Source organism: Paramisgurnus dabryanus, chromosome 5 (genome assembly GCF_030506205.2).
Source record: "Paramisgurnus dabryanus chromosome 5, PD_genome_1.1, whole genome shotgun sequence".
In the NCBI taxonomy this organism is placed as follows: domain Eukaryota; kingdom Metazoa; phylum Chordata; class Actinopteri; order Cypriniformes; family Cobitidae; genus Paramisgurnus; species Paramisgurnus dabryanus.
The window spans coordinates 50,053,252-50,066,038 of NC_133341.1; the positions used below are offsets into that span (position 1 = coordinate 50,053,252).

The window sequence follows — 12,787 nt, forward strand, 5'->3', positions numbered from 1 at the left end:
TTCAGTTCTCCTCGCGAACTTCTGAGGCTTCCACCTTGAAAGACCGCCCAGCTAACACACGACGTACTAGTTACGTAATTTATTGGTCATTTTTGGTAATTTCATGACTTACCAGCTGGCAACGTAACTGTTACGTCCTAGGGAGGTAATTTCATTACCATTACAGAACCAAATCACCACGTCGCCATACGGACTCCTTACGTCGCAAGATAACCAAGTATGTCCCAGTTACGTAATAAATTCGTACTATTTTGGTAATTTCATAACTTACTGGCAACGTAACTGTTACGTCCCAGGGAGGTACCCTGATAGCAATAGACCTTTTGCGAGTCGACGTCACAGTTACGTCACGCGCATGTGGTGGCAGAAAAACAGTGGAAATGAATGAGACACGAGTGAAACGAACAATATAACTCACTAGAAAATGTTTTGTTGTGCAGTCGAGTGTCAGAATAGGAATGCCAAAATAGATGACCTTCATTTTTATAGTATATCGTCGTCGAAGACACCATTTGAAGATAAACGTGTGTTTATGGTTGCAATAAAAGCCCTCAACCGGACAGACTGGAGTGATGAAATCATCTGAAAATCTTTTAATTATTTGAATAGAAAATAATTAGAGAAGATATCCGGTGTTCTGTCGAAGTCTGATCCCTCTATGTGTTTCTTATAGCGTTTTCATCACGTTACGTTTATAATTTATTTAGAAAGATTAAAGATTTTAATTAGTTCATAATATCAATAATATTACCATTTATTAAAGTTTTCGTATTTTTTTTTTTCATTTTCTATTACTTCTTTTTACCATATATCTAAGCCTATGTCTTCTTCCTGTTTGTTCTAAATTATGATGTTTACTAATAAATATATAAACATAGCACACACACACACGCACGCACGCACGCACGCACGCACGCACGCACGCACGCACGCACGCACGCACGCACGCACACACACACACACACACACACACACACACACACACACACACACACACACACACACACACACACACACACACACACACACACACGATGTAAATAATAATATATAAACAGGGGCCCGTTTCAGAAAGGTGGTTAAGTGCAAACTCTGAGTTTGTTAACCCTGAAATAAGGGAAACTCTGAGTTTTCCGTTTCAAAAAGGGAGGTAGGTTAAACCTGAGATGGTGGGGTAAGTCAAGCCTGTTTCAGAAGGAGAGGTAACTTATACTCAGAGTCTGTTTCCGGAGTAACATACTCTCTGAACCTAACCTGGTCGGGAGCAGGTTTTATCCTGTAAACTCTGAGTTTCTTGTGGTCTCCTCCCCTTTTTTAAAGGAGTAGCGTTGTTTAATCTTGTTAGTTGCTTTAGTACATTCAATCATTGCGCACATTTTTATTATGTACACTGTAAAATATTTTTAGCTGTCTTTAAGTTATAATTAAATTGCCAGTGCAAACCATTTTAACTTACTACTTTATATATTTATATATTACACTAAACTTTCAACTAAAAAATTAAAACAGTAAATTGAAATGACTTGTAAAGCTAATATGATATACTTAGGTTCATAGATCGTCTTAGTGACTAAAATTTCATGTACTTTTATAGAGAATCTTGTAGATGATGATGTTGCATTCATTTGTAGAAAGTTAAATTTATGTCCCGAGAGGATTTTGAGACCCCGAGTGTTTTTTGTCATATCCGCTTACATTTATGTGAGCGAAATTATTATTTTTTGCAGTCATTTTAGATATATAAATATCATTATATGACTAATATCAGTCTTTGTGGTGCTCTTACATTTATACAGTTGCCTTGACATTTCTTACGTATCCACTCGTCATTATCGCTGGTCTAGTGGGTAGTGCTGTGTGTAATAGTTGGGCCAGACGTGCGATCGGAGATCGAATCCCGGCTTGGCGAATTTTTGCTTTATTCATGACAAACATTTGTAAAGTTCGTAGCCTTATAACAAAGTATTATGCTTAATTTTATTTTAGCTGCGCTCCTGTCATCTTTTTGTCCATGGGATTGCATGTGCATGTAAATGAATATAATAACATAAAGTCCTCAGTTTATTTACTTCTGATATTTTAAGTTTGATGGAAAATGAAATGTACGCATTAACTAGAGTAGCAATTTACAAAAACAACTCTTTTCTTTAAAATATATGCTCGTAGTTGCTGTACACTTGCAGTAACACTTTCAGTTTTAGTAGTAAAAATGATTAAGACCTCTTTGTCACGTGCTGTTGCCACCGTAATATCTGAGCTCCATTGATGATGGCTTGTGGCTGTGCACGCGCTTAACTCAGAGTCAATCTACTCAGAGTCGATTGAACTAACTCAGATCAGCTTTTCTGTAACCGAAAACTCAGAGTTTACTATCTCAGAGTAAATCAACTCAGAGTTCAAGTTTAAACTCAGAGTTGGTTGAACCTCCTTATTGAAACGGGCCCCAGGCCTATACAAATTAATTTGTATGTAAACATAATAGTTTTAGATCAAACACGTAGGATAAAAATATAAGGAAGAAATTGAAAACAGGAAATGATTAAATGTTTAATAAATGATATTATACAGAATACATGATAGTATTGGTCTTATAAGTACTTCAGAGATTCATACTGTAAAAATAATTGATTTACCAATAAAGAACAATACATTACATTACATACATGGAAGCATATCAGTGGCCAAGCCTTTAAAACTTTTAATTTATTTAAAAAATAAACGTAACTTGGTGAAAACGTTATTAGAAATATTACACTTAAGAGAAATATAGGGGAAACAGACTTCTACAGAACACCGGATCCTTAAAAATCACAGTTTAATGCTAAAACACTTCACACAGCTATTGAGAAGCATTCACTTTCTGCCACCAGTTGGGCTCCGCCCACAAAAAACGTCATCTCTGTTTGCAAACACGCAAAAGGTCTATAGGCTCCGGAACGGATCTGCAACGGATCTGCTCCGAAGCCGACAGCTCCGGTCTGGATCCGTTGCGTACAATTAAATAAACATTCCTTTTCTATTTAGGTTAGCTTATTAAAACTTTTCAGTCTCAAAGTTTCCCTTAAAGGTGCTCTAAGCGAATTGAAGCGTTTTAGACCATAAAACATTTTTTGTTACATACCGGAAACATCTCCTCACTATTTGCTTGCTGCCTGTCCGCTGATCAAACTGTAAAAAAACGCGATCTCTGTAGACAGCCCAGGCTTCACAAACGGCAATATCAACAAATGGCCAAACCTAGCATCACAAAACAAAACAAAGTATTCCAGCCAATAAACGACAAGAAGGATTTGGGGGTGGGGGTTGGGCGCGTTCATGAAAGCACGGAAGGGAGGGGGAGGGGGAGGAGTTAGCTACGCTCTGTCTGTTTGAAAACAGTTCAAACATCAACAGGAAGTGACGTCGCACATTATTCGCTTAGAGCGCCTTTAAATAAGTCAAAATAGATTAAATACACACGAATTGCCATTTACATGGGAAACATGAAACAGCACGCGCCTCCCGCCCAGCTGAACTTGACCAGAACGCGCGATCGCGCGTGCACAGCAGGAGTGAGGACCGGTCGTTTCTCTGAACTGAGACCCGTTTAAATTTCACAAGAACTTATTTTAGTTGCTTAAGAGTTATAAACAACATTTAAACATACTTATTAAGGCTCACAGAATCTCGTCCGACAGTATAAACCGCGTTTTATGCTGCACTGACAGGATGTTCATCTGACAGGAAATTTCGTTTTTTTCAGGTAAGACACTACTTCACAAATTCAACAAATAAAACGATATTTATGAAAACGTGTAGATGTTATTTAACCTTTATTTATTTTATTGTCTTTATTTTAAAGTTTTGTGGGACATGTTTGGTGTTCTGGACTGGTGAAGGTTAGAGCAGCGTTACCCTGGCAACCGGAACATGAATAGGACACTCTCTCACTTTCTCCGTCTGACAAAACTACGCCTGCACAATTCAGAAATTACATTTTAAATTATATGGAGAATCCATTTAAATGTTTATTTTAACATGTGTTCATTTTTGTTTGTAATGTAATGTTCATGTTCAATAAAATGAAGTATTCCATCTCGGAGTATGTCATATGTTATGGTAAGTCTTTAGTTATGGGCAAATAAGGACAAGTTAAATTAGTTGTAGCCTGCAGATGTCCGCCCAAAGAATATTAAATAAAAGATTTAAATTACTAACTGGTTACCAACATAAAACTGTCAATCCATTACGTTGTCACGACGTGCCCACGACAGGCAGATTACGTTGCGAAGTTACGTGCAGGCGACGAATCCAGGAATTTCACTTTTCCGGTCGCCACGACGTAACTCGGTTCGTCGCCACGACGTAAGTTTGGTCATATTACGTCGACGTTACGTAACAGTTACGTATTTGTGTTAGCTGGGCGAGTGCTCATCTTTTAAGGTCGAATGCTCATAAGGTTGCAGCCTTGGGACACAGCTTTCGTTTGGTCATAGTCACGTGACATGGGTGTTTTGAATCACGCTTCGGATCAGTGGTTTCGACACATCTGCGCTTCGGGATCTCGCAAAGCTTCGGAACGACTGTTTCGCGTCAGCCATCCCTGGTGCTGAGTGGGTCAGACCTCTCGAATAGGAGGGGCAGTTTATGGTTGCTTAATTATTACCCGTCTTTACCCAGCTCAACGACTAATTACGTTTTGCTTAATTGTTAATTTAAAGGAGCGGAAAGTGTCCGAAGGCGCCCACGGTAAAGCGGGATTGGTTTGCAGATTTGGCTCTTTAATTTAAACGAGGACGATGACAGAAAGTTTTCTATTGCATCTCTTTATCCTGACTTTAATAGCAAAGTTTAGTGATGTTAGCGCCTCTCCGCGGAGCTCTGACCCCCGTATACGCTACCCATCCAGTCGGTCGCAGACAAGTGAACATTACAAGCCCTCAAAACAAGCAAAAGATTCACCCTGGAGACCTTATACGCGTGTTAAAACTGTAGCCGTTTTTTGTCACGAGAATATCATGGAGATTAAAATTAAAACGGATCTGTTTGATGTGGGTTTACCCGTGGATCCTACGGAGCTGCGGCTCGGCATTGACACTCAATTGGTTCCTTCGTGTAAAGTGGTCGCGTTTTCTTCTAACGCGTACATTATAGCGGCTGATCTTACAGACTGTGGCACTCAACATTGGGTATCAGTAGCCTATTTTTATTCTGTCAATTACAACATTTCATGATTTGTTAATTTGTAAACACTGCAGATATTTCTGTGTAAATGAGTTTAGTATACAAGCCATTAAGAAAATAAACCATGGTTTAATTTTGGTAAAGGTGTAGTAACCATGGTTTTTGGTGTACTGATTACTATCTGCAAAACCATGCTTTTACTACACTAACCATGGCTTAACTATGGTTTTTGGTTTTGTGCTTTAAAACCAAACGAAAATTAACCATGGTTTTACTACAGTTAAAAAAACATGGTTACCACAAAGTAACCATAGTTTTCGAAAACCATAGTTACACAGTGGTTACTGTAGTAAAGTTAGTACGAGTAAAACTTTTTGTTCAGATTACAGATGAGTCTCTTATCTACACCAACCTCCTCATCTTCTCTCCACAACCATCACTGGATGGAGTGATTCGCTTTGAGGAGGCCATAGTTCCCATTGAATGTTATTACAGCAGGTAAAGTAGGATCACTTGATTCTTAGTGGTCCCATGGGTTTTGGCATACGTAAGTATTTTTTTAACAGGGATCAGATACTTTAAATAAACAATAGTACTACTATTGTAAATTTTCTTAGAGGCCATAATGTTGATTTAAGACCAGTAATGCAAACAACTTTTTTGCACTTGGCATTCATTTTAACATTTTATGTTGGTGTCTCAGGAAGTTTGATGTAAACAGTAACCCCATCAGACCAACATGGATTCCTTACAGTTCAACACAATCTGCAGTGGAAGACTTGCAGTTTTCACTAAAGCTAATGACAAGTATGTATAGTGTTGCTGTATTTAAAGAACACCTATTGTCCGATTCACGTTTTAAAATTTCCTTTGGTGTTTGTGTGTATTAGTACATGTTAACAATATGCAAAAGGTACATACCCCATAGTAAACGATGACACGAGTTATCGTCTCCAACGAAAATCTTTTCTTAAACTACAACAAACACACAGATTGTAGGCAACAATTTACTTCCTGGGATTGGTGATGTAGACCAGACCGACATTATCATAATTCCTCCTGCTACGGACTCGCAGCCTGTAAGATAATTCCTGCTAGCAACCAAATCTTTTAAACATGGTAAGGAGCGTCACATTTCGGGCTGACATAAGAGGTATTCAGGCCGACCACAAAATACAGATTAGCTGGCCAATCAGGGACACAGAGCTTTTCAAATCCATATGTTTTAGGAAGAGATTGAAATCTGGAGGTACAGAAATGTACGTTATGTGCATGGGCGAGGCTAGCCCTATTTTAGGGGTGCTTCAGCACCCCTAAAAAGGAGCTCAGCACCCCTAAAACTTGGAGCAAGAAATGTATTTATTCTAAAATGTTCGTTCCTCTTTGACAAGGTTAAATAATGTCCAAAACATACTCCGTAGTTTGTGGTTTAAAATGTATATGTTAAGGTAGAAAATGAAAACCTCCCCGCTTAGCAAATGGTGTCATCCTCTTCTTTTACTTCTCTGTACCTGCATCGCTTAGCCCGAGCGCGAAACACACGCAGAGAGATAATCAGTTAAAAGTGTTGTGATGCAACTTTTTTGTTCAAATCTTAAAAAATGTTTACGTTATGTTTATAATAAGCGAGTACATCACGAATCAATCTTTCAAGCCGTGTTTTTTTCTTATAACTAATCACCATGGTACACGTATAATAAGTGTTTATATTCGGATTATTTTAGTCCGGCGGGTACCCGCGCGCTGCGGAGTAGTACAGTACCTGGGTGACTCGTCCATAGACTTAAACGGAGAGAAGTAGCGCCGGTTACAATGTTCTTCTGCAAGACGCATGCAGTTTTGTGCGTCTCAGTGGGAAAGTTGCATACGTGTGTCTCCGTTGTTAAAGTTTATTGTATGATTAATCGTTAATTTGAGACTTATTTTAACAATCGGGAGTCATGTAAACATGAGTCGTGATGAAAACATGGCGTTTGGAACAGTGAAAACAAACTACATATCACTGTATACCACCAGTACCGGTAAGTTATGTGTCAAATCACTAACTGTCTGACTATCAAACTAGACAATACCGGTAAATATTTTTTTAGTTTGTCACATGTAGATTAATATGAAGGGGATAACGTTTTTAACCCTTAGTGCAGGAGTCACAAGTGTTTTGTTTTAGACATATAGTAAAGGTAATGGTTCAATTAAAGGACTATTAAAAGAAAAGCTGCAAATTAACAAACTATTAATAAACCTACCATATGTTGTAGGCATAAAAGTTATAACTTTTGAGATTTGTCATTTTGACAAAGGCTTTAAACGACACACTGTATATCCACATAAAACCATACCCACACTGCTGCTGTAGCCCACCTTTTCTCCTGATACTTTAATATGGCATTAATGGCAAAAAGTGCTAGCTCGCCACTAATTAGAAATAAAAAGGTTGGCAAAAAAATGCATCTCAAAACTCATCAGATTGATGCTTTAAAATATGTAATTTTAAAAAAAGTTCTAAGGGGGAGCATGCTCCCAGACCCTAGAGGGGTAATTTTCTTCTCATCTTTTTCACCCCTGACCCGTTTTCAAGCCTAAAAGGTCTCCAAAAAAATCTGGATTTTGGAGTTAGTTTAACCAATGTTAAAATGATAGTTATTTTACAATAAACATATTATTGGTTTCTGTAGGAAAAAAGAGTGGATGGTGGCAGTGGAGCTCATTGGGTGCTCAGCACCCCTAAAGCTCTTACCCTAGAATCGCCTCTGGTTATGTGTAAAATGTGTTTTTTTAACCATAAACCATGCGAACACACATTATATTACATACACAAAATAACATTGTTTTTAGCAAAGAAATGGATGCTCTTTAAGCCCTTACTACTTGGTTCTGCAGTTTGGGCTTGTAATTATTTGTTCTATTTTTTTTTCTTTTGTGCAGGTGATTGGAGCTCTGAACGGGCATCTGCTGTGTATTTTCTTGGTGACATCATAAACATGGAAGCCTCAGTTCTTGAAAAACATCACGCTAATCTCCATGTGTTTTTTGAGAGCTGTGTTGCCACAGTGACTCCTGATATTAACTCTGTTCCCAGATACACATTTATTGAAAACCATGGGTAAATGTGTTCATAAGTTGAATTTAGTTTTGCATTCTGCTTGCAATATTACAATAAGAGTCCCAAGTGTTATGGTAGAATGCCTTAAATATTCCATTCTACTGACTGCCAAATTCATATTTAAATGTTTATTGTTTGTAAGTGGGACAGAGTATTAAACTTATCCATGTAACTTGTAGTTTTATGAACATGTCATACAGCTTATGGAGGCAAGGTGTGTTACTTTTTTAATTTGGTGAATAACTTAATTCAGGCTCCACTCTTCTTTTTTTATAAAGATACAAAATGTAGCTGTTGCTTCTTGCAGTCAAATAAAAGACAATTCATTATTTTGTGTGTGTATGAGATTGTGTGTGTGTGTGTGAGAGAGATTAATTGAATGTTAGTTATGACCTACCCCCTTTACATGTCTCCCCTCAGGTGTTTTGTGGATGGACAGCTAACAGGCTCAAAATCTAGTTTCCTGCCCAGAATTCAGAATAACAAGCTCCAACTCCAGCTGGATACTTTTAACTTCTACAAAGAGAAGAGGCCACAGGTGTATATAGTGTTATCCCATGGAAACAATAACATGGTCTGATTGAGGGTTTGTAATAGATATTTGCTTAGGTTAATATTAAAGCGGGAATACTTTCTTGTACCAGAAGTTAATTTCTGATGTTATTAACATAACTCACTTTGTCATGCAGATATACATCACTTGTACTCTTCAAGCTTATCCTGTAATGGATGTAGTTAATCTTATTCATAAAGCATGTTCCTTCATCGATGGAAGGTTTGAAACTTTGCTTTAGAACAAATGACTTAATATATTGCTGTTCTTTGTTACAGGGTTCCCACAGTCCAATTTTTAAAGTGAATTTTCCTACTCTATTAAATTTAGTGAGAGATGGATGGATGGATGGATGGATAGATAGATAGATATTTTCAGAATGAATATATCGCGATAAACGGCATTTACAAAAGATGAGTTACCGCCAAGATCAGTATTGTATCAGGTCAGTATTTAAAAGTAATTTTTTTTTTAATTTATCTGCCGTGTTATTCTGTCATATTTTTTCCCCAAAATGTACTTCGTGGTCAACAAACAAACAAAAACAAAATAATAACTTTCCGTTATTTTACACAAAGCCAACGAAAATAGAGCAGGACCAAAACATTTTACAGCTGATCGCTGTGAAAAAAGTTAAGCGACGACATCCCAAGTATAACCGCAGCAATGAGTGTTCTTAATATGACAAAGTAAGTGTTTTGATTAGTCATATACATATAGACATATATGCAGAGCATACATGTGTGCGCGTGTGTACACGTCCACCTGTTTGTGTATGTCTGTCTGTGTACGTGTGCGCATGTGTATGTATGTATATATGGACGCACACAGTTTGCTGACTCGGAAGTAATAGAAATTTGTTGTTCAGAAATTGTGGGAACTCTGGCACAAGAATTATATACTTGTAAACAGTAATTTCTGAAATTTCTCAGGAGCAAATCTCAACTTTTCTACTCCCCCCAACCCCCCCCCCCCCCCCCCCCTTAAATTGACAAGCTGGAGTTCTGCTGATGGAGGTGACTGGGCTTGTTACACCTGCAAAAAACAGGAGTTTGCTCCGTCCTTCCGTGCCACACAGACACAATCTTCTTCTTCTCCCAAAATGGACCAGACCTTATCTATCCAAAGGCTCAGCAAGATCCAGCCCAGAATGCAGGAGGGTTCAAGAGGTTCAGCTAAATTTATGCAGACACCAATTGAGGCTGCTCCATCCTGGAGGAGGTTAAATATCCCTCAGGACGAGAGTGGATTAGTGGGTAAGCTGTTGAACTGCTGGTAATTTTCTATTATACTACATTGAAGGTTACATTGACTGTTTCAATAACATTGATTTTGTGCCCATAGGAGGGGAACAGAAATCTCTGGGTCCACTGGCCATATTTTCAAAGAAAACTAAAATGGGTTTTTTGACTCCACCAAGAGTGAAGGAAGGTGTTCCTCCTTTGCCCTCTTTCAAGGATCAATTGCCAATGCCTCATGGCAGCCTATGGAAAAATGGTATTTCTGTATATATTGGTTTGTATCTTTGATAAAAATTTAAAGAGCCTGATCTCCGTAGTTTCATTTTGAAAGCATGTGAAAGTTGCGCGATCCTATTTCATCAATTGCGCTGAAATTTCAGAGAAAGCTCTAACATATACATGTACAAAACACTGTGCAGCATGTTTACTTGCTAAACAAGCAGCGGACTCCGACATAATATTAGTTTGTGTCCATATAAACTCATCCTTACTCCCGCTCGCGTTTGAATGACTGATAGATTTGCCCGCATTCTCACAGACCACCCCCTCACAGTATTCAGGACAGAAGCGGTCGAATGTGGACAAAAGAGACAGATTTAAATACCAGGTGTAAACGTAATGTGTCTCTTTCGTCCACTTGTGATCCGATTGATGAAAACACATCTTAATACCAAGTGTAAACAGCCCCTTACATTAATGGTAACCGTGCCTTATCTATTTATGTCTTTTTGCTTTAATGCTTGCAACTCTGGGCTAAACTGAAAACTCTTCTCACAGACTTTGAAGAAAACATAACTCATCTCACCTCCATGGAACAAACTGTACAACCGGTTATCACTAAAAGTGAAGCAGATTCCCAGGACCTGGAGGATGATGGTGAGGAAGAGGGGGGTGATAAAGATGATTATGGTGAGGATAGTAATGCTGCAGATAAAGATGGCCATGAAGAAGAAAAAGATGCTGGAAAAGATAATAAAGACATGTGGAAGACCAAAGTCTTGCCAGAAGAAGGTAAGAATTATATTGTTTGTACCTCCGTGGAAACCATCCAATTTCTCCCAATTCTTATTTGCAAATTTTACTTTAATGCTTTTGATTGTGTGCATGTTTTCTTATTACGTACAGTTTTTTGTCTTTTAGATTTTGAAGAGATTTTTACAACTCCTACCCCTGCAAATGAGAAACCCTTTGAAGCACACAAACTGACCACAAACTCTTCACTGTTGGATGAGGTGGAGTCTGCTGATGCTTATCACGCTCTTAAAGACTTATAAACTTATTAAATCTCAAGACTATAGATGCTGCTAGATGTGTAAACTGTGGTTCAAAACTAATGCATATAAAACAGCCAGAAATCAATACATAATAAATTATACATGTTCAAATTTGTAATTATTTCATAAATTTCTGTTTCACATTCCTTATTTGAATGAACTGAATATTCACACACTTAATGGATATATTACTGCTCATTGTTTAAGTGTATATGGCAGTGGCTGTTCTAGACAAATTTCACTAGAGGGGCCAGTGTTTAACCAGAGGGGCACATTAAAAAAGGGCAACAAATGATATTTAAAGGTATAGTTTACCCAAAAATGAAAATTCTGTCATTTACTCCCCCTTATGTTGTTACAAACTTGTATACATTTCTTCTGGTGGTACCCATATAAACACCAACAGTGTACATTTAACACTGGTGATTTTGCTGGATAACCAAACCATTCGTGGACCCCATTTTCTTCCATAGCATTCTTTTTCCTACTATGGAATTGAATGGGGTCCACGAACGGTTTGGTCAAAAACATTTCTGAAAATATCTTCCTTTGTCTTCATAAGAAAAAATTAAATGTATGTGGGTTTGTAACAACATGATGATGATTAAATGATGACAGCATTTTCATTTTCGGGTGAACTATCCCTTTAAAGATTATAGGAGTGGTTACAGGGATTAATTTAAGCCTGGACTAGGTCTTTGTTTTGTTTGGGAAATATAACTAGTTTTAACAAACATGCTTCACTTAAAACATTACTTGTGTGCATTCTGAAGCAAAACAAATAGCACTGATGTGTTTTAAAATATGGCAGTGCATGTTGTGTTTAGTTTGGATAACTATTACATTTATTTTAGTCTAGGACTAGTGTTGTGGCAAAAAGTCTTAGCTTGAATCTTCATAAGAAATACTCAGGAGACAAAGGTTCCAGGTGCCAAATAAAAATTACTTTATTCACTCGAGCCAGCAAAGTGAGACAATCAACACCCCTCAAAGAGGTGCTCAAAGATCATCTGCCCTCCCAACATCTGACTCCATTTTTATACAGTAAGATCAAACACTTCTTATCTGAGATGACGTATACTCTTCTAGTCTCGGTCTGCTACAATTAATTTGATTTGTTTGATGTAGCAAAAGTGCAGCTGAATCCTTCCTCATATCTAAAATGATATATTCAGCTTATTGGTTCTCATGGCCTTGGCCTATCTTGCAGAGGTAGCTTATTATTAATATAGCAAAGTACAGCTGGACTGCTCCTCAAATCTTAAAATGACGTACACTTGTTTGTCGGTTGTTTCGACCTAGTTTCTCATAATAATCAAGGCGAGAACAATCGTGGCATAGTCGCAGGATCGCACCTGGTCTCTTTTAATTAGGAATCTGAGAAAACAAAAGTTAACTTATCTAAAATGGCATCCTCTTGTTTATCGATTATTTCGACCTTTTCTCATAATAA

General features: G+C 37.7%; 1 protein-coding gene across 1 annotated transcript; it reads left to right on the forward strand.

Annotated features, from left to right (window-relative positions):
- Positions 1-4,488: 4,488 nt before the first annotated feature.
- On the forward strand, positions 4,489-11,675 carry LOC135731800 (uncharacterized). Its single transcript, XM_065249700.2, has 10 exons — positions 4,489-5,168; positions 5,546-5,661; positions 5,867-5,970; positions 8,089-8,266; positions 8,687-8,804; positions 8,956-9,041; positions 9,816-10,075; positions 10,164-10,316; positions 10,838-11,071; positions 11,201-11,675. The coding sequence occupies exons 1-10, from the start codon at positions 4,779-4,781 to the stop codon at positions 11,332-11,334; spliced, it is 1,773 nt and encodes a 590-aa protein (XP_065105772.2). The 5' UTR covers positions 4,489-4,778; the 3' UTR covers positions 11,335-11,675.
- The last annotated feature ends 1,112 nt before the right edge of the window (positions 11,676-12,787 follow it).

What these genes read in the sequence shown, in the direction of transcription:
- LOC135731800 (XM_065249700.2), top strand. Translation starts at nt 4,779, where the DNA reads ATGACAGAAAGTTTTCTATTGCATCTCTTTATCCTGACTTTAATAGCA. An exon ending in ACATTTATTGAAAACCATGG is followed by an intron (nt 8,267 to 8,686) that starts GTAAATGTGTTC and finishes GTCTCCCCTCAG; the next exon opens with GTGTTTTGTGGATGGACAGC. An exon ending in TGTTCCTTCATCGATGGAAG is followed by an intron (nt 9,042 to 9,815) that starts GTTTGAAACTTT and finishes TAAATTGACAAG; the next exon opens with CTGGAGTTCTGCTGATGGAG.